At 36.8% G+C, this 27,390-nt stretch overlaps 1 protein-coding gene across 1 annotated transcript in view; it reads left to right on the plus strand.

Annotated features, from left to right (window-relative positions):
• Positions 1-863: 863 nt before the first annotated feature.
• PDZD8 (PDZ domain containing 8) overlaps positions 864-27,390 on the plus strand; it is a 33,663-nt gene continuing 7,136 nt past the window's right edge. Inside the window, exons 1-3 of the mRNA XM_026704836.2 lie at positions 864-2,099; positions 10,939-11,061; positions 13,871-13,973. Of these exons, the coding sequence (XP_026560621.1) occupies positions 1,234-2,099; positions 10,939-11,061; positions 13,871-13,973 (1,092 nt within the window). The 5' untranslated portion in view covers positions 864-1,233. The remainder of the gene's footprint in view (positions 2,100-10,938; positions 11,062-13,870; positions 13,974-27,390) is intronic.

A 27,390-nucleotide genomic window follows, 5' to 3' on the forward strand; every position in this document is an offset into this window, starting at 1 on the left:
AGTTTCACATGCCGCCTGAATCCTGTGGATGAGGCTTCACTTGTTTGCATGGCCCACTTTCTGACATGCCATGGACTGATGCTGGCCCACGGACTGAGGATTGGGGACCCCTGCTGTAGGCTACCTCTTTGACACAACGTACCTGCTTGAGCTTAGAGGGGGGTAAATCCCACCCACCCCTTTGCTGGTAAAATGTGCACGTGCGCATTCCCTCCTCCCGGCCTCTTCCCTAGCGAGGTGCTCTAGAAGCTTCTTGGATGAGAAGCAAAACATCTTCAAAAAAAAACTAAGAAAGTCCAGTTGTCTCCTGAAAAAAGCACCTTTGGTCGCAAGTCAAGGACCACCTATAGCCAAAGCAACGGGCCGTACAATCGTTAACCAGCCTGTCGTTTTTGCACCCTTCTTATTTGACATTGAACAGGAAATCCCTCTTCCGGTCAGGACGACGACCGGACCGAAAAGCGCAAAGCTCATCCGATTTATTGGCCTGCAAAAGCGAGATCATTCTCTCTCTCTCTCTCTCTCTCACTCGCCCACGCTTCTCTTCGCCGACCAACCCGCTTTGAAGCACCTCGCTAGGGAAGAGGCCGGGAGGAGGGAATGCGCACGCGCACATTCTACCGGCAAGGGGGGGTGTTGGGATTTACCCCCCCTCTCTTTTTTGGGGGGGTTGTTGTTTCCTCCCTCCGCAGTATTATGAGGTCAGCGCGCAGGGGGCGGCGTGCCCTATGACGTCACCCTCCGTACCTCCCCGCTTCCTCCAATCCAGACCTATGGAAGGAGCGGAGCAAAGGTAGAGAAGCAGCCGTTGGTTTCTTCTCCTACGAAAAGGGGGAGTGGAGGGAGAGTGCGGCGGGGGTGGGGAGAGAGGCTGGCGGCGGAAGGGAAAGAAGGAAAGACCCGGATGCCGCCGCCGCCGCCGCCGCCGCCGCGAAAGAGACTGGGGGGGGGTCAGAGAAGGAGGGAGTTGTGCGCGCGGCGGCAGCGGCTTTTCGCCTCGCCGGCTGAGGGCGGAGCGGGGAGGGGAAGGCAGCGCCGAGTTTGGCGTCCTGACTTGAGCGCGGGGTGGGGAAGGGGGGGCGGTGGTTTTCCGCAGGTCGTCGTCGTCGTCGTCGTCAAGATGGAGGAGGCGGGGATGGCCTGGCCGCTGCCGGATACGGCGTAAAAAGGTGGGCTGTCGGGGGGAAACCGGCGCGTTTGGTCGAGGCAGCGAAGGGCGCCCGAGGCGAGGCGATGCTGTCGGTCTATGGCATATTGCTGTCAGCTCTGCTGGGCTCCTTCCTCACGCTGCTCGCCCAGCTCCTGCTCTTTTTCCGGAGGCAGCCCGAAGCCGTCACCGGGGTGTCCCGGCTTCGCAGCTCCCACTTCTTTGTTACCAGGGTAATGCCGGACTCGACCCTCAAGGAGTATTTAACCGGCATCCTCATCTTGGGGCAGGAAGCGTTTTTCCCCGGATCTTTAGTCGGCCAGCCTTCTTCCAAAAGCGAGCAAAGCCTCAAGGCCCCCGGCCAGGAATCGCCCCCTTTGGTGGAGTGCACGGAGGAGACCCTCTACTGGCTCAATGCCATCTGCCTCTTTCTCTTCAGGGAACTCAAGGACACCTCCTTGATCCGCCACTGGGTCACCAGGAAAATCAAGGTGGAATTCGAGGAGCTTTTGCAGACCAAGGTGACTGGCAAAGTGTTGGAGGGGCTCAGCTTGCGGGATGTCTCCTTTGGCAACGTCATCCCCCTCTTTAAAAACATCAAGATATTGCGGCCGGTGACCTGTAATGAGGAAGGCTGTCCAGAAGAGCTGGACTTTGAAGTTGACCTGGAGTATGATGGGGGCTTCCACTTAGCCATTGATGCGGACCTGGTTTTTGGCAAGTCAGCGTATCTGTTCGCCAAAATCTCTAAAATTGTGGGTCGGGTGAGGCTGGTCTTCACCCGTATACCCTTCACGCACTGGTCCTTTGCTTTTGTCGAGGAGCCTTTGATCGACCTTGAGGTCAAGTCGCAGTTTGAAGGAAGACCCTTGCCCCAACTGACTTCCATCATTGTCAATCAGTTCAAGAAAGTGATCAAGCGCAAGCATACCTTACCTCACTATAAAATCAGGTAAGTTGTTTCGGGATGAGGAGGTCGAGTTAATGTCATGCTTGTATAAAATGGGTGGGAATGGAAGAAGAATATACTTCAGTTGGGGTATTAATCTGAAGAAATTGGTTAGGACAGTGCGAAGTATAACAGAAATGTCTTCTGGAAGAGTGATAAATGAAGAAATTGAACAAACTTGGCTATCAATGTATATTCACCGCAAGCCATGGACGTTTCCTGAAGAAAGCTCAAATCTCATATTATTATAGAGGATGCTTAATTTTTTATACCCACATTACGCATTACACTACTCCCTTTCTTGGGAAACAGAATTAGGAAGGGATAATAAAAGGAGTGAGGAACAATAAGCCAAAGAAATTAATGCATTAATTAAAAAATGTACTGTACCTAAATCTAGTTTTCACCATACTAATAATTGGGCTTTTCTGTACATCTCTGCTTGGCAAAGCCTTATTTCACTCGATAATCCTTGCATTTTGTTTTTTGTTTTTAATTATATACAAGGTAGTCCTCAGCTTACGACAATTGAGACCAAAATTTATGTTGCTAAGTGAGACATGTGCTAAGTGAGGTTTGCCCATTTTATGACCTTGTCCCAGTTAAGTGAATCGCTGCAGTTAAGTTCGTAACACGATTGTTAAGTGGACTTGGGTTGCCTCATTGACTTTGCTTGTGAGAAGGTTACAAAAGGTGATCACAGAACACTGGACACTGTAACTGTCATAAATAGTTGCTGAGCATCTGAATTTTGATCATGTGACCATGGGGACACTATAATGGTTGTAAATGTGAAAAAACAATCATTTTTTCAGTGCCATTGTGACTCTTCTAATTTCATATGGTCATAATAAATGAACTGTAAGTCAAGGATTGTTTTTCAGAATTTCCGCAACTCTATACAAGTACAACTTTCATAGTCTTTTTCTTGATTAATTTACTCTTCCTTCATAAATTTGTTTTGAAATGTTATCTTTATTCCTTCCCTTCACATCAACAAAATACATCAAAGTTATCAATTCATATTGGTCACTGTTATCAGATTCCTGCCTTGAGCAGAGGATTGGACTAGATGTCTAAGGTCCCTTCCACACCCTTGGTTCTATATTCACCCCACATTTATACATCATCCGCCCATTCAGCTGAGAACGATAGCATTTATTTCACTTAATCTGTGAGCTTTGGCAAAGGCAGGATGAGGCTTGTGTGACCATCTGGTTCTCCTTCGTATTGATTATGAAGTTTTTCTGGATTGCTAGAGAACTTGGGAATGGACGTGCAGTGTTTCAGTGGTTTTCCTTCTTTTTACGTAGCTGGTTTTTACATATGCTCTGTCTTTGTGGGGTGCCTCAGCACTTGACTCTCTTGCCTCCTGTTTAACATTTTTGTGAACCAGCTGGGTAGTGTCATTTGTTGAAACATCAGTATGATGATAGACAGCTTAGCCTTGGTTGAGTGAGTAATGAGGTTGAGATTTTGTGCCTAAAGATTATTGGAGCCTGGATGGGGTAGCTACCCCAATAGCTATGGTTCCTGGTTCTTTAAATGCCAGACTTTCTCCATTTAAATAATGTTTCACTTCCCTAGACAGAATTGGTATACTATTCTGGGTTCTCAAAGAGCAGGTGACAGTTGTGATCTGGAAGTTAAGCTGGTGCACCAATTATACTCTTTTATGGACTGAATATCTTCTCGCAGTTATTTATGTCTCAGTCATCTTACCTGGATTGTGGATTGTTGCAATGGGCCTCCTGGGAGACCATTCAGAAGCTAAAATTGGTCCAGAATGCAGCAACACAAACAATTATGGACAAACTTCAGTATAATCATGCAATACTGCTAGTGAGCATTCAGATAAAATTCAAAGTATAAAACCTTAATGCAATAAGGTGTGGCTTTCTGAGGAACCATCTCTCTCCCATGCTCTTTACCTGTCCTGTAACATCTGGCACAGTGATGTATTTCCCATCCATTAACCATGTTATTGTCTTTGGAATAGCACTTCCTGGAGGTTTGAACTAAACTGGGTGTTCAATTTAAACAATTTTAAAAAACCCTCCCCACCAGGTCTGGGTTAGTTCAGGGATCCAAGTCTTTTTCTGTTTCAGTTAATGTTGCATGCTTGTTTCTGTTATGCTTGTTATCTTTTGCTTGATTTTAGATCATGTGCTTGGTTGTTTTTACTTGTACACTATCCACAGTCAGCATTCAATTGGATATAAATAAAATCAGTATATAAAATAGGCAGCTCTCTCACATGATGGACTTATGGATCTGAAGTATTACTTTAAGAACCTTGTACTAATATTAAGAAAGGGTTAAATCTTCAGTATAAAGTCTGACTAGTGTCACAGTGGCTACCTTGAAAAGTGCTAGGAGAAGTTTGATCTCTTGTCTTATACGTGACATTGAACTGTGGCATACTACTTTTAGCAACCTAAATCTTACTGCTCAGAATGCTGTTTCTGGGTTGCTGCACGTGCATTTTGAAATAACCTTCCCCCACAAATTTGATCTGCCCCCTTTGGCTTTCCATAAGTCAACATCAGCTGGGAAATAATTTTGATTTTGCAGATCCTTGAAAGGGTCTTGTGGACCTCCAGGGGTCCTACAACCACACTTTTAAAAACACTGCTGTAAACTATTAAAAACTGAGCTTTTTCAGAAAGCTTTATTTGTTCTTGTTTTATTATTTGTTATTGATAGATGTAAACAAATAGTCTCTTTGAATGAAGGTGGGAGGATATAGCCAATAAATACACGCATCTCTGAAAAAAACCCATAAAACTCATGAGTTACTGATGTCGCTTTGACAAAAGTAAAGCTTACTTTTCATCCCTCTATGGTGGGAGTTCTTTTCTGTATGCAGTTATAGATTGCTAGACAAGTTAAAAAGAGTTTGTAACACTCTTGAGCAAGAAAAGGTTTTAGAATATTACATTTTAATTGGACCAGTGTAAAATTTTCTATTTTTGAATCAGAACTAACATAGCAAAGTTAGCATTTGTCTTCGCTCTAATATGTTTGCACATGTCTTGTGAATTCTTTTCATTATGTTAAAAGTATTCCTGCATTTTTCTTCTTCTAAAGATGGATGCTTTAACCCAGAATGAGATATTGTATTTTCAAACCTGATTAATCCTCACTTGAACAGCATTTGTGGTGATTGCACAATTTCAATAAATACAAGGAAGTCCTCTTCTAATAATAGATATGTAGGTTTTACAAATATTCTATGTGTACGTAAAAGAGGAAGAAAACCTGCTTGATTAATTATAGACAATTATTTATTTCTCATACAAATCTATATGGCTGCCCAACTCATGAACAGATGGCTAATATTAAAAGTCTACTCCTTCCTCCAAGTTATGCTCCTTATTCCTTTCCCTTAGAAGATCAGGCAGCCAGGCATAAAAGCAGGATGGTTTCATGGCTGACCTAATCCTATGGAACAGATTCCCCCTCCCCAGATTAAAATTTCTCTCTTCCTAATATCTTTCAGAAGGAGATTAAGACCATGCACTAGATATTTTGGTGCCTAAGGGATTGGTTATGAATACTGTACATATACTGTACTATAGCGTATTGTTGGTTTAAAGCTTTTATGATTCATTAATTGAGCTGCCTGTCATACAAATGTTCTTAAGTAAGTGGGACTGGATAACATCTAGGTTTTCTGAGTAGAAGATTTTTACAGTAGTACAATAACAACTGAAAACTAGAATACATTAAAGAACATATTAAAGTGGGAAACTTGTCATACTCCAGTTGTTGAATTACAATGTTCCAGACTCATGCTAGGCATGAATGATGATGAGGGGAATAATAGAAGCTGTAGTTTAGTAACATCTGCAGAATGACCTGTTCTGAATCTCTGCATTTAAGAACAGTTATGTGTAATAAATGCATGGGAGAGGGAATAGGTAGTCCCTCTACAAATTAATAAAAGAAAATTGGGAGTTACTTCATTTTAATTAAGTTTGTTTTAATCAATAAATGTATTTTAGCAACTTAAATGCCACATCAGTTATCAGAGTAATTCTCGGTAGCTTATATATTTGGGCTAAAATAATAGCATAAAATAATAAGCATAGCGACCAACTAGCCTTAAGAACAGTGTAGCTCTGGAGAAAAGTCATCACAATCAAATACTAAAATATGCTACCAGATCAGCCCACAGTACCTCACAGTAGGTTTTGCAAAGGTTCGGCAGAGTCAGGCTTTAAAGACTTCAGGGAAAATGCTATGCCAAGTATTTGCTATAAGGCAGATAGAGCTACAGTGATGCTGTGTGTCTGCAGGGTCCTTGGTGTTCTCCAAGCTTGGTTGTTTTCTTGCAAACATTCATTACCAAATGAGGTAACATCATTAGTGCTAGTAGGGAGTGAGGTTTGCTCTCATTTTATAGAATAAGAGATGGTGGGCCTCTTAAATGGCAATGCTTTAAAGCTAGGACTTAGAGCTTGCCATCTGTACTGTACCAAAACTTACTGTTTTGAGAGATGAATTAGGGGAAAGATGGTTTTAAAGTTAACTAGGTCCTAAAGAGGTTGAAGGTGATAATCAACGCTTTGAATTGCACTTGGACATTAATGTAACTTGTGCAGCTTGCAGAATAGAGGTGTTACATTGGTGAAGTAGGAAATGCCTATAAGTGCTCATGGAGCTCCCCCAAAATGCTTTTTTTTCAAGAGGCAACTGGACTTTCTGGTTTTTCTTTGAAGGCGTTTCGTTTCATATCCAAGAAGCTTCTTCATCTCAGAAGAAAGTCAGTGACCAGAAAACCAGAAAGTCCAGTTGCCTCTTGGGGAAAGAAAGCACCTGTGGGACAACCATGACCTGGATGCATGAGAATCTCCATAGACATTTGCTCATGGAATCAGTGCTCTGGATTCAGTTGTAGCCAATTATCTGGGTAATTTTTGTTATACTGGATTTACAAAGAGGCTTGTTAAAGCTTTGAAGAATCTTATCAAAAGAAATCAAGTTCTACATTATTTGATTGACTAAAGGTTAAGATTATTTTTAAAAAGGAAGAAATATAAGGGTTATCAAGGTTAAAATAAGGTATGTTATATTGTTAATAGACTTTCAGCTGATACCGGGACTGAAAAGATTATGCAGGTAATCCTCAATTTACAACCACAATTGACACTGGAACTTTCATCACTAAGCAATGTGGTTGTTAAATGAGTTGGACCAGATTTTTTTTTGCTGCAGTCATTAAACAATTCACTGCAGTCATTAAGCAAACCCAGTTTCTTCCATTGACTTTACTTGTCAGAAGCACCCCTGGAAAGATCACAACTGGCAAATATGTGACCTTGAGATGCTGCAGCCATTGTTAAATGCTGGTTGCCACAGCTTCCAAATTTTGATCATGTCACTGCAGGGCTGCTGTAACAGTCATATGTGCATATGTGTCATAACTCGCTTTTTTAAGATCCATGTTAACTTGGAATGGTTCTTAAATGAATGGGTCATAAATGAAGGACTACCAGTAGATAAGAGATGGGATATGGGATGAATTGGTTGCAAACTAAAAGGGAGTGAAGAGTTACTAAAATTATTTATCCTTGTTGTGAACATTGGGAGTCATTTCTTTATATATATTTTTCTTTCTGTTTTCTACTCTCTTGTTTTTGTTTGTACCTTTCATTTTTTCTATTCTTTTAATTTAAATTAGATTTTACTATTGTAATTAAAATCCTTAATAAAATTATATTTTAAAAAGTTTGTATGTATATATCCTCAGTGTATCAAGTTAGATGTTCATTTTATGCCCATTTTTGTATGCACTTTAAATGTTAACCAATAATTTATGTTTTTGTATATAATTATTCCTTTTTTTCTGCATAACATCCTCATAGATGCTACTTCCTTATAGATGCTACTTTTCTTACACTTATGACAGATGACATTGAATTCTGTTACTATCTATTTATTTTACATTCCTAAAACTCTGCAGCACTTCTGTGTATGTGTGTTTAGAAGGAAGGGTCGCTACATGGATTCAGAACATTTATAATCGTGATATGAGAATGAGATCTTGTAGTCCTCATAATTACTTGATCAGAACAGTTTCTTTTTAATTATCTGTTAGAACAGGTATTAATGTACCTGATAATCTGATGTGACGCACAATTGGCAAACCTATTTGTTATTTCAGTTAACATTATTTGAATATGCATATATTCTTTGGTGGATATAGGATGTTCTTAAGTTTTGCCTAAAGAATACTATTTTTATTTCCAGTGTACATGTGACTTATGGAAAGGGCATGGAGAATTCTAGAGTTGTGATGCTGAGTCTTTAAAACAAATCTTCATTGAAAAAAACAAATAACTCTTTTGAGAATTAGTTGGAACTTTATTTTACAGTTTCAGTAAACTGATTATATGCTAACAAATAGTAATGCAAATAGGGAAATTTCTTATAGTACAGTAAACACGTAGAATATAATTGTCTGCATATACAATTTATTTATAATGCAAATATATAATTTATTACCATCTATCGGATTCTCAACATGATATTAACTCTCAAAACCATCATCTCTCTAAGATTTCACTAAGGAAATTTAGCATGGTTATCAGGGTGTTTTTGTATATTTTGTAAATGATTTTTCTTTTTTCTCTTTCATTTCCTATGGTATATTTTACCCAAGCAAAACAGGACCAAATTCTCATAGGGCTCTGATTTTGATTGGGTAAGGGTGATGGCCAGGGAATACTGGCACATAAGCCTGTTCCTTATCCAATTTGGCATGCAGGAATTGTAAGGCTGTGCCACTCTGGTGTGAGCAGTCGTTGACCCTCAGGCTAGCGTGAGTGAGCATAAAAGGGTAACTTCCCATTTTTGCTTTTGCCTTGGGGAAACGTTATATAGAACAGCATTGTGGTAAATATGTAATTACATATTTTCTCATACATGTGGATATACATGTTTTGGTCTGCATGAGGTGTTGGCATTGTGTTGCAAAGCAGTGGCAGTGTCTGACTTAAATTAGGATAGTGACATGCAACTTTCTTATTGTTAAGGAACCTAAGAACTCTATTTACCACTGGACAGATTCTGTTTTCTAGATATGCAAAGTATGATATTGTCTTATTAAGAAGAACATTTGCAAGGTAAATTAGCAATTTGGAAAATTATCTTCATAATTTCTCTAAAAGGTAAAACGTACTTGGTAATTACTAAACTCTACCTAGGACGAACTAGGCAATCCTTATGCAAAAGAATAATGGAATACAAAAGCAAAAATGGAAATAATTTAACCCATAAGGGAACATTTTGATTTTTCACAACATTGTATAATCACAGTCCTTAAAGTGCTGGGATTACTGTTGTTGAGCAAAGCAGTCACGTGATGTCTTATTTAATGGCCACCTTACTCAATTACTGAGTACTTATACTGCTAATGTAAAAATCACTACTGAAAATGTGCCAAGAAAACTGCTGGGACTTGTCTAGGCAGTCACAAGAAGTCAAGATTCATTTGAAGACACGCCCTTTAAAAAAAAAACATATAAAAACACCCAGCTAGTGGCAGCATCTAACATTGATTATCAAAAAAGCCAGGTTGGACTTGGGTAATACTTGGCTGGCATTGTGCAGGAAAAAATTCTCCATAATTATGATCATCTATATACCCTCATCATATGAAACACAAATTATTGTTATGGCACCAGAGGCTACAGAAGCAAACCTAAAAAGAGTGAGAACGAAACCCTCTGCATAGAGTTTACATTAGAATATATTTACAATTGTATACAGCAAAGTAATTGTTTGGATATAGCAAGATATACTGGGTTTAGAGAGGTCAAATGAGATGGAGTCTATGAAGTAGAAGGATAAAAACAGTGTTATGGTAATTTTGAAAAAGATAGTATTCTCATGATTTCTTTCTAGATGGTTACTTTTATGGCTTTATCTGTACTGCCCTTGCTTCCTAGAACCTATGTTTATGTCCTAATATTTTATGCCGACAGGGTTTATTACTTCTCAAGTACCTGGGAAGATAATTTTGGAAGTGCGGTGTTAGCTTCTCCTAAATAACACCTTATTTTCTCCTACAATAGCACCATGAACATCTTGGGGAATACAATGCGGAAACATTTCCATGTCCATTAAGTCATCAGGAGTAATATTCAACTTAAAGGAGACTTTAACATGAAAATGATATTAATTGTAGAAATCAGGCACCCTCGTAGTGAGTAACCTGAAATAATTTGGCCTTCCGAAACCAGTGCGTGAAACAAAATTCAATCAGTTATTTGTACAATTCTTTTTAAAATTAGAATATAATTAAATTCAGTAGTGTTGGCAAGATCTTGCTCCTTTCATCAGAATGAAGAAAATATGTTGTGCCATCATGCAACAATCATTATCCTTTTGGGCATGTATTTGTTTAAAAAGGGTAAAACTTGAATTGCAATACTGCTTTTGTCAGTATGATATATCCTGCCTGCTCCTGTGGAGGTTACCATTTAAGTTTTCCATATTTTTCACTTATGGATTTACCATAAGTGTTATAGAGTACATGTTCTTGAATAAATGTTTATAACTTCCTATCATAAAAGTAAACACATGGATATTTTTTCAAGTCTTTTGGGAAATAAAACTTTCAATGTGATCACAAATAGTACTACTGGGAAATGTGAAATAATTTCAAGCACTTTCGGATGCAACAACTGCAATACATACTCCATACCTGGCCATGATGATAGTGATTATTTGATTTCTAGGGCTATATATAGTTTCTGTCAAAATCTTGTGGCAACAGAATGAATTGCTATAATCACAGTTCTAAATAAATAATATGTGCTTATCTTTTGATTAGGTTCAAACCATTTTTTCCATTTCAAGTTGTGCCACCTGAAGAATATAGAGACCAGAGCCTCAGTATACAAGGTTTCTCACTAACGGAAGGAAGACTGAAAGTTTCTTTAATAGAATGCTCAAGGTATGTTCTTGGCACTTCTTGTGATACTGATTTTATTTGTATCTTAAAGTCAAGTGACTGGGTAAGCAGGATTAAGAAAGAGTTAAGGTTAGAATCACGATTCTTCAAGTTAAGGATTTGTATCCCAGTTTATTTTAGTGTAAAAGTTTTCATTAGCAAACAGGACAGAGTTCCTGTGATAGTTATACTTTAGATAAGAGAGAACACTGAAGATTTAGGTGCATTTGAGCAGTAGGCAGAAATGAACAGAATAAAATTTCACAAGGAATAATGTAAAGTTCAGCATCTAGGTAGGAAATATGTATAGCACAAATATTGACTGGTGATACCTGGTTTGGCAGTACCATAGTGTATGGGAAAAGAAACTGGGTGTCTTCGTCACCTACCTGTTAAACACAAACTAGCAGTGTGTTGCAGCTCAAAAAAGACTGATGCTGCTTTGGGTATATTAACCTCAAAGCACAGAGCTCATTTAAGAGATCAGAGTTGCTCCATCTGTCCAGTTCTGGGCACCACAGTTCAAAAAGCATAGTGAGAAAACGGACCAAGTTCAAGAAGAGCCAGTAAGATAATGAAAGCTTTGGACACCTATCTTTATGAGAAATTTTTAAAGGATCTGCACATAAAATTCAAGCGAGTGGAGCTATGATAACAGTATCAAATATCTGAATGGTTGTCATAGAAAAGGGTGTGGATGTATTATCTGTGCCCCAGAGAGCAAAGAAAAAACCAAAAGTTAAAAAAGTACAAGGAAGTTCACTATAATCATCGTGACTAATTTCCTGGTAGTACAAACTGTCAACCTGTGAAACAGGCTGCCATATGATGTAGAGAGTTTGAAGATTAAAAACAGCTGAACATATCTTTGAGGATTCTATAATGGATCAACTCTGGAGCTAAGATAGTCCATGGTAGATATAATGCTATGTCCTGTGTTTTAGCCGAGGACTGATACCAATATGTATGAATTTCTCAGAAAAATGATAGAATATTAACCTGGCAGTAAACAAATATAACAAAACTAAAATAAGACATTGGTCACATCTCCTTTAAGCCAGATAGATTCTCAGTGCGGCCTGCAAAACAATAAGTCAAAGCTGAAAATCATAAAGGAGAGAAAGGAAAAGAAAACAAGAATGTTTGAGAAATAATATACAATTTATTACTGATATTAGAATGACCAGCTAGAATGCAAAAATAATTCAGTAATAACTATAAAATAACCAGAAGCTGCTGCTCTTATCAAAACCAATTGCCATGGGAAAGGGCTAAGAGAAGAAGATTTCACATTTCTGGTCTCTTTAGTAGCTGAAGTAATGGTATAGTTCTGCTTCCTGTTTTTCCCTCTGATATAACTTGGTGGAATTACTGCTGAGTCATCATTAGTGGGAAAGTAACAGTTGATAATGGTAGTAAACAGTCCTGTTTAAGCAGGATATGAGGGTGATAGGCAAGACAGAGACTTTTCTCTCTTTGTCAAAATGATGTATCTTGAGCTAACTTATCAGATGCAAGATAAAAAGCTCAGGAAACTGAAGAACAACTGCATGTACTTTGGGTAGTGATAGCTAAGAATGCAAATGATTTGCAAGCTCTAGTAATGAAAGTCAAGGAACACAATGAAAAAATAGTGATTAAAGTAAACCAAGGAAGACCAAACTAATGAAAGCAGGTGCAACAACCAACTTTAGAGCTGTCAGTGAAAATATTGGAACAGTGGATAACTTCTGCCTTTTAGAATCAGCTGTCACATTAAAAAGTACCTGGCAATTAACTTGATGCAAATTAACACTTGGTAAAATAGGAAGAAGAAGAAGGGAATATTTTGGATAGCCAAGATAACAAACCAAGGGATCATCAAACAAATCAACTCAGAGTTCTTACCTGAGGCAACAGTAACCAGGTTCAAATTATTCTACTTTGAATATGAAGGTTTAATATGAAGACCTAAGTCTCTGGAGAAGTGTCCTATCACTGGAAAAGTGGAAGGAAAGAGAACAACCTCTCAGGGGATAGATGGTCAGTTTACACTAGCCATAGGTGTTCGTTCCATTGGAAGAAATGTAGAACTAGATTAGAGACAAATCATCATGGAGAAAGTCTGTCTTTGTAGTCACTGAGTCAATACTGACTTGATAGCACATAAGTAATCAAACCTGTTGGTTAATACAGAAAAACTAGCCAACACAGACATGTTTTAAATTTTCTTATATATAATTCAGAAAAAGTAATAGAGAAGACCAGTAAGACTTCCTTGATCTGTAATCTAATCTATTTTTCTTATTTTATTTGGCAGTTAAGCTATTGAATAACAGTTGACTAGAACTACAAATATTCCTATAAAATGCAGAATCTTCACACACAAGCTATACTGAATATATATTAAAATTTAAAAGGCTACTCCAATTAGGTGACAGGTACATTTCATAATGCACATATTTTCAGAAAGTACTTAAAAATTATGGTGACAGATACCTGTTTGTCCTGTCAGAAAAGAATATTTTCCCTTTAGAATAATTTCACTAATATATATTTAATTAAAATTAGCTTTCAGTCACAGTTTTTATGATTACTTACTTTGCAAAGATGTGCTGTTCACACTTGTTACTTATTTCAGTGCATATATTACTTACTGTATATGAAAAATGTTAAAATTGTGTCTTTGCTTTCATTTGCTACCTGTTTCCACTAGAGGGTGCAAATTCTTTTTTTAACTTCTGGTATCCTGAAATAGCAATATATTGCTAAAGAAAATATAGCAGCTGTAAGCAATTAATGATAATCTAATAATTATATCTTTGAATTTCAGATTATTTATTTTTGGATCCTATGAGAGAGAAGTAAATATTCACTGCACAATTGAATTGAGTGACAAAGTTTGGGAAGACAAAGAAAGGACTTTCATCAAGACAGTAAGCCATATTTTCCACAATTTCAGTTTCATACAGCTGCGATATTTGGTATATTGTATGTAATATACCTAATATACCATATAATATGTAACATACTATATTTCATACATAATCTTACAATATGAACTTTAAACGTTTCCAGTATAAATTTTGGCTCATTATCTCATGGACCAGTCACTTCCTAGAAAGAAGATTTCTTATATTCTTTCTGTACATTTAGGTACCTATTATGTACCTATTGGAATCAGAGTCAACTATTGTCTCTCAGCCCAGCCTACCTCACAGGGTTGCTATGGAGAAAGTAGGAGGAGAGAACATTAGGTATGCTGCCTTGATGTAAAAAAAATAAAGGTGTGGTATAAATTAAATTACTTTACTTGAACAATGGGCAGTATCCCGGTGTGGGGATGAGGAAAGCAGTGGTTTTCCGTTATGTTCAGTGGCTGTTCCAAACTTTCTTAGGGTTGTTGTTTTTTTTGTATATACGTTTTATAATTTACAACTTATTTTTGTCTTCACTGTGATCCCAATCTTTGAGAATGTTTTTCTTCTTAGTTACTACCACTGATGGCATAAGATTGGCAATATTCACTCTGAGAGTAGGATGGGTGGTACCTAAATGTTAGAAATAAATAAAGGCATAACACTCTTTCTTTTTGAGAAGCATAACTTGATGTAGCATTTTCTTTTCCTCGGCCCATGTAATAATTGCATACTTTTGAACAGTAGGTGGCAGTATTGCTATTTTTAATGCATTATTGAATTAGTGGAAGGTAAGATTATATTTTTAAACTTATTCTTAGTATATATTCCACAATATCACTGCACTTGACAGAAAACACCAATTGGATCCCCTATTTTATCCTGTCACTTAGCTGAGATTTATGTTCATATAAGCAAAATTAAGTAAGTAATTTAAATTGGATACCTATTGTATGACAAACAAGGTTTTTAAGAGGAAGCCTTAATGTTGCCATCACTTTCACTGGGACAAGGAATATTGAACTGGTCATGAGTTGAAACCCCAGTTGTATCAAAGATGTCTGTTCTTGATTCTTCTCCCCTTTTTAGATTTACATGAATAATTAACTTTCAGGTGATTCCTACTTAATCTCAGAAAGATCAATTTGGAGCAAGGTTCTTAAACTATTCTCATCAGAGAAAGGTTTTTTTTTCCTTCATAACCTTTTTGATATGCTCCCCATACACTGTAAATATCTGATACTTTTGCAAATAAACCTTCTGAAGGAATAAAAGGAGAATGGTGATTCTCTTATGCTAAAGGGCATTCAGACATATTTCCTACATGATCCAAACTAAACTATAAGTCCTTTTTCAGAAATGTGTATTTGATTATTCTAAAGTGAACAACTTTATCATGTTAAAAATAATGCAAACATCAAATATGGCTTTTAGAATGTTAAACCTTGCCCAAAGCATTTATTTCTCTCTCCAAGGTGAATGGTCCTTTAATCACATTTCTGCAATTAGAAAATTGTGCAATGAATCATGTAGAAATCATAATGATTGCCACCTGGAATCTATTTTAAAACAACATTTTATACTGCTGCAAAGCTTATGTCGCTTTCTTCATCCTTGTAAGATGGCATCTTAGAGTCCAACAATACAACTCCCAAAAAGTGTTCAGTGGAAATTATTTCTTGCACAGGGCTTTGATGGTCAGTGCAGGATTTAAAAATAATTCAACTGATATTATACAGTAGGATTGAAAGCATTGACACTGCAAAGCACTTAAGGTCAACATTTTGGAAAAAATAAATTTTGTTTTCCATACTTCCAGGCTTCACTGGGCATTTATCCTTGCTTTGGCCAGTAACTGGATTAAGAAATTTCAGAAATCAGTTTTTCTTTACACTCAACAGTTATTATTAACCCTTGAAATTGTAGTAGGGAGTACTTCCTTAAAAGGGAATCATTAAACCAGACGCCAGGACATATTACATTGAAGAATAAATTGCTTTATTGACACAAGAGGAGGCAAAGATCAGCCTAAAGAAGGGAAGAGTTACAGTCTCCTTTTGTAGATTTTACAGACAATAGAATGCATGTGATTGGCTAGAGCAGCCAAACATTTCATTGGATATAAATACATCATGTGCCTGATGAGGTCACTGAGATCATTAGAGTATGAGGTAATGGAGCAGTACTAAGACAATGGAATTTTGAAAAAACAACGAAGCAGTTATTGCATGAATGGAGTTTCTTTCTAAGGCAATACTTCCTTTTGCTTTGCCAGAGCTCTGTTCTCTCCTCAGTAACTTTTCCCGGGTTATCAGCATTCCTTTTACTTCTGAAAATCTTACATTGTAGCATAATACCTTTAGTTAAAAATTCTTGGTAAATCTATTTATTGGGTAAATTGAGACTTTCATAATATTCCTTAGGATCAATTCAGTCTTGAGATTTTTGTTTGAAAACATTTTGTAAAATTAAAAATGAATTCTATTTATTTCCAGAATAATTTTTAGAAGTTTATTTAATACAAGCATTTCTAATTAGTTCTATTTTTCCATATCCCCTTGATATTTCTGATATTCTATGACTGGATGTTATTATAGAGCACAGATATCAAACTCGATTGCGTAATGTGACATATTGCGATGTTTTTGCCTTTGTGGAGCTGTGGTGGGCATGGCCTGTACGTGACACATCTGGCCCTTGAGCCGCCAGTTTGACAGGCCTGGTATAGAGGAACAGACTGGCTTCTATGCAAGTATTTTTTTGTTAAAGAAATTGAAGGACATTAATACTTTTTTATTTTACCTCTGGAGTAATAAGTTTGAATGTCCTATTCTGATAAAAGAATGGAAGGTTGCTTTAAATAACATGAAATTAATTTCCTATGGTCTGAAAATGAGATTAAACAAAAGCATGTTTCATGTACGTTGGGTACCTTTGTGAATATTCGTTTAATAATATTGGTTGTTATCACCAAGATAGAGCTTGAAAATTAACTCATGGTTTGGATGTTCTATTATTGCCACATATGGGGGTGATATCAGTAAGATTGTTAATAAGCCTGAGTATGATCCTCTTGGCTATGTCTCTAATATTTGAAATCTGTCAAGAACTGGAATTTTCAGACATAGAGGCTGGCTAAGGAGTTATATAATATAGAACTCCCCACTAAATTACAGTGATAGATTGTTAATTCATTGTTTGAATTAGTTTTGTATGCTTTTTATTTTTCTGTATTATAATTTTTTTTTTCTTCTCCTCTTATGTTTATTTTAAGACTACATTATATTGTTAACATCATTATAATTCAAAATATGTTAATTAGTTCAATTTTTTTTAAAAAAAAATGAAAATTAAGGGGGGAAATTCCAAGAAAGAAAATGGTAGATGAAAGTAATTCTGGATGTTAGGTTAGAACTTACTCTTCAAATATATCTTGTATAAAGATGCGTCTTTCAGCAAATCAGTTTTTGTTTCAGCTAGAAAGTCCTCTCCAGTCAAAGAACCATCCTCCTCCACCCTTAGACAAATTCACAAGTTTGCCAAAGCATAATCTCTACATTTTCTGGTAATCCTTTCACAACATCCTTTTCCAGCCTCTACTGAAAACGAATGAATCCTTGAAATAATGGAAAAAAGCATAGTAAAATGTCACTTCCTACATCCCTTTAATCTAATAGAAATTAAAGACCCAGTTTGAGCATTTGAATGTAGTGAAAGCCACTGATTACTTAGTTCTGGTACAATTTATTGAAAAAACCCAATGAAGAAACATCATATTTTTTTGCTCTGCTAAAAATGAACTATATATTTTGAAAAAAAAATTGGTTCTCTGATAACTGAAGAACTGGTACTGACGGGAATTTCACCCCTCAGATTTGCTAATGGTTTAATCCAAAAAATTTTGGCTACAATAAAATAATCCTATATTATTTCAACAACCATTATTACCAAGTTGAATTTTATATTTCATGCTGATCAGGCAGGCATCTTTATGATACTGTTAATTTTTATCATATATTTCCCTGGTTATTGTATTTCCCTGTTTATTTGACCCTTTATTATTGACTTTTAGCATTTGCTGCTGAAAAAAAATTGAAGTACAGTATTTGAGAGAGAGCAAAATTTAAAGCCTGCAGTTTGAGGATATCTGATGAATATCATATTGAGGTGGGGAAATCCTATCTTCACCATATTGGTGAAACCTCTAATGGTGACAGGTCCTTCAGGAATTCTAAACTTTAAGCTGCATGTCTAAAATATTCACATATTGTTTAATTCATTGAAATCAATAAATTGTAGTCAAGGTAATATTAGTGGCAAACCCTCAGTCGAAATGCCTTTTGTTAGATACCAATTTTTTAAAAAATATCTGGATCTATTCAGTAATTTTGTGTAAAGATTTAAATATGTTTAGAGATATAGAAACAACTGTTATCTTGTGCATCCAAGCTCTTTGAGAAAAATACAAGCTCACTTTGGGTTGGCATTTTCATTTTTTATTTTATTAGTGAAGATAAGTTAGACAGCTTAGTCACAGCAATGAACAACGGTGACACTTTAATCTTATCACGTCACCTACAGTATATTGGTACATAATTGATTATAAAAGGAGATTTGGGATTATTAACCTATCCAATATATTGCTTCAAATGTCAATTGATAGTGTGGAATATTTGTTTCAGGCACATTTGTAATTTTCTGTCCATGGTTCAATATGATAAGCTGATGATATTTTTGGCTACATGATTGCTATATAATTTAAGTATGCTTTTCCCCCCTTCATGGCTATGTTTTGTCTAGATCAGAAGCTATATACACTCTCCCATTTTTACAAGGATTCTGTATTTCTTTTCCTCTAATACTATTGTCTTGTAACTTCTATTAGTAACAAAGTCACTGGAAGGAAATGAGGGCAAAGCCTCTTTGCTTCCCTCTCCTGACAGAAAGTAGATAGATGGGTCTTCCAGTGAGTCCATAAGATTAATTTTAAACATAAAATCAGAGAACTTCCCGTGGCCACTGTGTTAGTGAACTTAATCTACACTGATTGGCAACTAACTATTTTCCAGATTTCAGACGAGAGTATTTCCCAAATCATCTTAACGATGATAACAATGATGATGTCCATTCAGCCGTGTCCAGCTCTTCGCAATTCTATAGGCCAGATCTCTCCACATTTTTTGATCTTGCACTACTTCTTTTGAGTTTTTCTATGCTCTGGCTGATGTCAGCTTTGATGGTGTCCAGCCATCATGTTTTTTGGTGATCTTGTTTCCTTTTATCTCTAACTCTTCCAAACATAATTGCTTTCTCAAGTGGTCCTCTATATACAAAGCAAATGATATGGGAACTCAGCAGAAAATATTGGAGATGCTCCCTACCTTTGTTATAGATATTCCATTTCTAGTTTGTATTTTTATTTTTACATAGTAATTGGTTTGAAAGTAACAACATGGATTTAATAAACTAGGGTTGTTAAACTGCAAATAAATCTAGTACCTGCATGCTGTCATTTTCCTTTATTTCATATTGGATTTGAAGACTTAAGGGATTATATCTGCAAATTGTACACACTCATTTTTAATAATTAAAGCGAGACCCTGTACAGTTATGATTAAGATGTTAGATGCTGAACAAGTTCAGATTCCTTCTCCATTGTTTACTTTGGGCCAATCTGTATCTGCTTAACAGATCTCTCAAATTTATTTTAAAAATAAAATGAAGAACTTTGTGAAACAGTAGGCTGCCTAGAAAATGACTTTGCAAAACAAAAAGCAAAAAACCACCCTAATCAGAATTGTCTATATACTCAGATGTTACCTTAACAGCTCTTAGGTCCTTGCTTAGGATTTGAACTATTTTTCTAGTCCCAGACTGAATCAAATTCAAGATTAATCATAACAATAAGAATATATAAAATACTGAAAATTTTTGTAGGAAAAAATATCACTGGTTGAACTACACAATTAAAATCACTTGCACTTTGCTGCTTCATGCCTCATGAGAAGAAAATGCATAGTTTCCTGGCTTATTCCTAGAGCTTAACCACTAATTTATAAAAATTCTGATGAAATGTCATTTTTTCAAGACGTTAATTTCATTCTTAAAAGACCTTCAATTTTCACATGCAATACTAATGTTAAATTTATCCATGTCTTAGAAACAAATACATGACATCTTGTCTCATTTGAAGTATGATGAATTAATAATGTTTGAGCCTTCATTAAATGCCTCATATGGTTAGCAATTTACTGTGCTTACTAAAGTCTGCCATTTCACTTGTTAATCCTGTCAAACGAAAACTGAGATTAAGAGGGAGAAACTTTTAAAATGTCACTTTTTACAAAAAAAAATCTTGTAAATGTCAATATGTGTAAATATTCTGGGGGAAAGTTTTAGACTTGGGGGTTATGGAACATTATATAATCCAGGGGTGTCAAACGTGATTTCATTGAGGGCCGCATCAGGGTTGTGTTTGACCTTGGGAGGCTGGGGTGGGTTGTGGCCAGCTTGATGTCCCTCATGTTGGGGGTGCCCGTGGCGGCCTCAGTACTCTGCCAGTGAAACGGGATCCCAAGCTCCATTTCCAGCTGCGACGACCTCCTGCAACCCTCTGCCAATGAAAATAAAAGTTGATAGGGCCACAGGTGGTCCTTCCAAACTTCGCTTTCACTGGCAGAGGCATCGCGGGCTAGTCCCTCGCTGTTTCCAGGGTGGCCTCACAGACCAGATCTAAGCACCCTATGGGCCGGATGCAGCCCGCGGGCCTTGAGTTTGACACCCCTGATATAATCCTTTATATAAATTTAAAGTTGATCTGTTTTTTCAGTCTGTATTAAATGTTTAATTTGTTTTGTCATCTTGACTCCAAAGATTGTAGTAGTTGTGTTCTGTTATACATAGATTTTCTGCCACAACAACAGTATATGCTAGACAATCTATGCCCCATTGGCTTATCTTTTCAGAGATATTTCTTTACCTAACAGAGAAACAGAATGACTTAGTAGGGAAAAAAGCACTGGGAGCAGGAGGAATTTCTAATTTCCTGCTGGATTCCCCATTGAGTTTCCTTGTGGGAACTGATGGAGAGCATCAGCAATCTCTTCCTTTCCTCCCTCCCTCTCTCTCTTCCTTAACATATATTGCCTGCCTGCTTAACGTCTACATGAAACCTCTGGGTGATGTCATCTGCAAGTGTGAGTATGGTGCCATAGGTATGCTGAAGATACCCAGTTATATCTTTTGACCTCAGGCTAGCCAAGGTTCTGTCCCAATACTTGGAGGCTTTGTATGACTGATCAGGGAGAAACCAACTCTTAGTCAATCCTAATAAGATTTAATAGTTGTGGCAGTAAAGACCACCCAGATGTAGGAATTATCTTTACTTCTCTGGGTGAGTTACTTCTACAGTCAGAAGAGTGTGCAACTTGGGAATTCTCTTGAACTTGCAGCTCTTGCTTGAAAGACAAGTGGCAGATATGGCCAAGAAGACCTTTACACAGTTTCTACTGGAACACCAGTTATGGTCTTTCCTGCTTCAGTTGACACTCACTCTAAACAGTTGCTGGTTCTCTTGTCACATTGTGACTCCATTATTGCAATTTGCTTTACATGAGGTTGTCCTTGAAGACCACTTGGAAGCTTCCACAGTTCCAGAATGCAACAACACAATGCCCATATGACTTATCTACTTTGTAAGTTGCATTGATTGACAGTCTGCTTCTGGGTGTGTTTCAAGGTGCTGGTATAAACTCCTATCTAGCATAGAGCACAACTATTTGATGGAGCACCTGTCTTCCACTGTTTTTGCCTGTCCAGGATGATCTAACTGAATAAATGCACTTTCCTTCTCCTTGATTAAGCAATGTTACATTTCAAGGTCCAGGAAGCATACCTTCTCTGTAGCAATGCTTGCCCTCTGGAATGAGGTCCCTTTGAGATCCATACAGTTTCCCCCTTATTATGATCTGGAAAGCCTTGAAAATATTAGTATAGGATGGGTTTATGCTTGTTTGGTTTTGCTGGAAGTCATGTGATCACTGGGCTATAATCTCTTCCTATAAATATTTTGTGTAGGATTTTTTAAATCTAGACAACTTTATTTATCTAAAGGGGTATAACATTGGACAATTTGTTAGAGGAAAGTTTTGTCAGGGTAGGAATATCATCTGATCTCCAGATGACTCTTACTTTAAAAGATGTATGCATGTCTCAGAGCTGAGCAGAATAAAAGTTGATTAACTATGAAGGTAGTTGTTCAGTTAGAAAATAATTAAATTAGGCTTGATCTAGAGTCATAAAGTAATTGATGGTTCACTTTGCATGATACAATTGACAGCCGTAAAAGTCAGAAGCTGCAATGTATTTGGAGGCAGAGATGTTATATTTGATAACTGCTGCTTGAGACAATTACAGATACAAATTTAACTTTAAAAGGATTGTCTGTATTGTATTTTGTATAAAACAAATATTCATTCTCACCTGAGAACAGGAATTTATTTATTTAATATTCTGCAGATACAGAAAAGACTGGAGATTAATCTTTAAGAATTACATGGTAGCATGGGCAAAGCCAAACCACCTCATATTTTTGTCTTAAAAATATTGAGTGTGAAAGAGTCTAAGGTAAAAGTTCCCCTCGCACACAAGTGCTAGTCATTCCCAACTCTAGGGGGTGGTGCTCATCTCTGTTACAAAGCCGAAGAGCCAGCATTGTCTGAAGATGTCTCCATGGTCATGTGGCCAGCATGACTAAACGCCAAAGGCACATGGAACGCTGTTACCTTCCCACCAAAGTGGTCCCTATTTTTCTACTTATATTTCTTTCTATGCTTTCAAACTGCTAGATTGGCAGAAGCTGGGACAAGTAATGGGAGCTCATTCCATTATGCGGTGCTAGGGATTCGAATTGCTGACCTTTCTGATTGACAAGCTCAGTGTCTTAGCCACTGAGCCACCGCGTACCTATAGAGAGTCTAGTGATAGTTTAATTTAAAATCCTATCTAATACATAAGCCTACACTTGGCACTTCCCTGTGTTTGCCCACAATCCTGGGCAAAACCTTTTTCTCTTTGTGCCTTTATATCCTTGTATCTCATCCATGTTCCTGCCATGTTTGTGTATCAATTCATACAGTGCCTTTTATTCACACATACAAAATAATTATTAGATAAAATGAATTTCCCTCTGAAATGCTAGTGTATTTCAAAAAGTAATTGGCTCTCATCTGTATAATCCTATTTATTCTCTCTCTTATACATGTCACTCTCACAGGCATAAATGCAAAAGTCAACTTCTTACTGCTTCCTGTTCTTGTCTATTGTAAGCCTCCCAGACTTGGGACAGTGAGATTGGTGGCATATAAATTTAATAAACAAGTAAGCAGATGTTTCTGCAAGATAAGAAAATGAAAAGAAAAAGATTAGGATAGATATGGGGCAAAAAGAGAAAAAAAGAAGAGAAAAGGTGGAATAAAACATGCAAATGAGAGGAAATGCAGTAGCTAGGAAACAAAAAAGAGAGAGAAGCCCTGCAGAGGTTAAGATACAGAAGGGCAAATTTACCAGGTAAACAGCCTCTCCCAGCAACAGCTATTCTTCAGGTTTTCAACATCCCTGCTCTATAGAACCAGCGTCAACAGCCATTTATGCCTATTGACCACTCCAAGAGCTTTTTCAAATAAGCCCTAACAAATAACAAATATTTGCCTTTTGCCTGGAGATTTTTTTTTTAGATGCTAAAAATTTGGGCACATTTAATTTTATACATATGTTTCTAGAGGTAACTACATCACCACCTACTTATTATCAACTTCTAATTTCCTCAGCTAATTGAAGGAACAGGTTATCAATTCAGGGGAAAAAGTAAAAGCTGAATAAAGCATGAAGCTAAGATTTGAAAAGAGGTGTGAAGATATTTGGGGAGAGAAGTCTATATATTAAAAAAAACATTAATATAAAATATCTAGCGTGATCAGTACAGTAGTCCTTGACTTAAAACCGTTCATTTAGTGACCGTTCAAAGTTAAAGGCACTGAAAAAAGTAACTTATGACCATTTTTCACACAACCATTGCAGCTTCCTCATGGTCATGTGATTAAGCTTTAGATGCTTGGCTAATATTCAGACTCATATATGATGGTTGCAGTGCTCTGGAGTCAAGTGATCACCTTTTGTGATCTTCCTCATTGAAGTCAATGAGGAAGCCAGATTTGCTTAATAACTGTGTCACTAACTTAACAACTGCAGTGATTCATTTAACAATAGTAATTCATTTACCAATAATTGCAAGAAAGGTCAAAAAATGAGACAAAATTCACTTAGTAACTGTTTTGGGCTCAATTGTTGTGAGTTGAGGACTACCTGTAATTCATTGTTTCATTCATCATAATCCAGGGGTGTCAAACTCACGTCGTCATGGAGGCGTCATGGGAATTTTTTTTCCCTTTGCTAAATGGGGCATGGGCGTGGCCAGCGTGTGACATATCTGGCCCATGGGCTGGGAGTTTGACAGCCCTGTCATAAGTCATAAAGTGTGAACTTGCAGTTTATACATTGAGGGGTATTTCGTCCCATATTGGTTTGGATCAGTTTAAGCAAAAGCAAATCACTTTATGGATTTTTTACAACGTGTAAAGACCAAAGAACCTTACTTTCCATTTTATATTGTTTTCTATGCAAAGTTTTTGAAGCATCTAGCATACCAATTCAGTATGCCTAGAAAAAGAAGTAAGAGGGAGAGAGTTGTTTTGTTCCTGCCAAATGGCAAGCTATCAAGTAAGAGGATTAATGCAATTTTAAAATGCCCAATTATTTAACAGAGTCTCATCAATTCCAATTCTCTACTATAATATATAACCATCCTTGAAGAGAATTTATCATATAAATAAATTCATAAATTAAAGTTGTTTTGAAAAATAAGTCTCTAATCCACATTGCCTGATTTTAACAGGTCAGAAGCCTAAATCAATCTCTTTTTGTTTGTCAAATAATTTAAATGCCAACACATTGTAGAATCTTTTCACTTTTAATTATTTTACTACTATGCTGTTTAGAGGATATTAAAAAATATAGGTCACAGGATATGAACAGCAAGAATTCAGTGATGAAAAAAGAGCTTTATTTTTCATGAATTTCTGCTGACATTTAAAGATTAACAAATTTCTTCAGTAGGAAGTAGGTTTCTTATACATACTGTGTAACTAACCCAACTGAGTGATCTTGAAATGATAAAGTAGCACAGAACTCTTTCAGTTTGTAAGCAAGAAATAAAATAGGCCATGTTTCCAAATGCTAACAATGACCTTAATCCTTGCAGTTTTTCTGTAATTTTGGGAAAGCTCACATGAAAGATACATCACTGTAAAAGTAAATGTTTCCTATCATATTTAAATGTCAATTTTTTTACATATTTAAATGCCAAAATTTTTACCTATACTGCAGCAAACTCTTTAACTTCTATTAGTTAAATGTCCACAAGAGGTTGAACAGATTGTACTCTATCCTTGGTCTGTGCAGTAAAAACAATCCCTTCTGCCATTGTCTCTGCCAGTCCACTAAGCCAAAAGGGTCAGAGACCATTGTTCAAGTGTTCCAGATGTTCTTGCGAAACACACACATACAGAAACACTCAACTGCAACCTTACTTTTCATAACTTGATTCCAGTATTCCATGACATCATTATTCTGTATGGGAAGAAGTATTTTAAGAGTGATGTTCCTGTTTCCTGCCCCCTTCTTCTTTTCTTAAGGTTAAATAACTGCATCTTCTTAAGCTACTCTTCAGAGGATTTATAAGCTCTCTAATCATTTTTAACTAGTGTTTTCTGAATTTCTGGTGTTTTTTTTTTGTTTGGTTTTGTTACAGTCTAAAAATGTGCCTTGAGAAAGGCTGTGATTCAGGCATGGTAAGGTAGAAATTCCATTATTCAACCAAGAGAGCCAAACTTGCAGATAAAAACAGTTTTTTGAGGAAAGGAAAATGCAGGAAAGAAGGGGAAGCAGAGACTTCCAAATAGTAATCAGCCTAGCTAAATTAGTTGCTTCTTACCATGTTGAATGAGCTCCTAGGATTCCAGATGTGTTCAGAGTTCATTAGAGAAAGTGTTTGGAGAGAAATTGTCCCAGTAAATGCCAATCAGCATACAAACTTCCCAAATACTTATCATCTGCATCATAGAGCCGTTTTTGTCTGTCTCTGTTCTATCATATGTTGTTCAAGAAATATTTTGTGCTTCCTTATAGTTCCCTATGTCATTTCATTGAATTGTTGTAGTACAGGTAGCCCTTGTTACTGAAAGCCTCATCAGTGTTTTTGTGTATCCCCAGTGGGAATAGATTAGACTTGTTGTCCAAGTAAATGATAAATGGATTTTTGCTCATGTATAAAATAAATTTTCTCATGGCCTTGTTAATTACAACTGTTTACCTGGAAAAGAAGCCCCACAAAGAATGAGGAATAATAGCCAACCTTCTTGTGGTACAAATATAGTGAGATATATGGATACAGTTTTAAAAACACAGCTTTGCTTTTACCTCAACTACAGTGAAAATTATTTTAGTCATTCTTCTTGGTAGCAAAATATATATCTTTACCGTGCATGAACTTAGTTCCCAAAATAGCCATACTATTAAGGAAACACACATGGTAGATGAAAGAGAAATAATTTTCACCCATGACAATTGTAGTCCAGTCTGGGCTTGTGATGACACTGTCAAGTTGTTAATGTGTTATTTCATTCCATCTAAGTTCTGCTCTAGTGTCATAACAAGCCTCTTCTTTTTTTGAAATTGTAGTGCTCTCATCTGAAGGGATCTTCCTTTTGTCCGTTTTGCATATACAAAGGCAAACAAGTACTGCATCACTTCCTTGACCCGGGACCCAAGATATATAGTTGAGTAGCATCACCATATTGGTGATACCTCATTCAGTGGTGACAGATGTTCTCACTGAGAGGTTTCATGTAGAGGTTAAAATGATGTGGAGAGAACAACCAAGCCCTGGGGCACTCCACAAAGGAGGGGTCATGAATTGGACCTCTCACTCCTTATTCACCAATTAGGACAGTCATTGGAGGAAGGAGGTGAACCAGAAGAAAACTGCCTCCTGTCAATGTCCACCCCTATTTCAACTACTTGAAATCTGAATAACGATGATCTAGTTGTATTAAATTAAATTATTACATATTTTTCATAACAAAATAGGTTCTTTCAGCAATATTATAAAATAACTAAATTTTAATAAACAATTTGTTTTCCTTAAAGGCTGTATTTAATTAATATCTGCTATCTGAGAAATCAGACAGGTTAGTTTTCAGAATTTTCTCTGCTCAAATGCCAACTTAGAGGATTTTTTTTGTCAGTGTATATAAAAAGGGTGAAAATTGTAAAAATAATTTTCTTCTAGGTCTGAGATAGCATCCCAGCTACAATTAGC

Source organism: Pseudonaja textilis, chromosome 4 (assembly GCF_049901715.1).
Source record: "Pseudonaja textilis isolate UNSWEBS1 chromosome 4, rPseTex1.2, whole genome shotgun sequence".
In the NCBI taxonomy this organism is placed as follows: domain Eukaryota; kingdom Metazoa; phylum Chordata; class Lepidosauria; order Squamata; family Elapidae; genus Pseudonaja; species Pseudonaja textilis.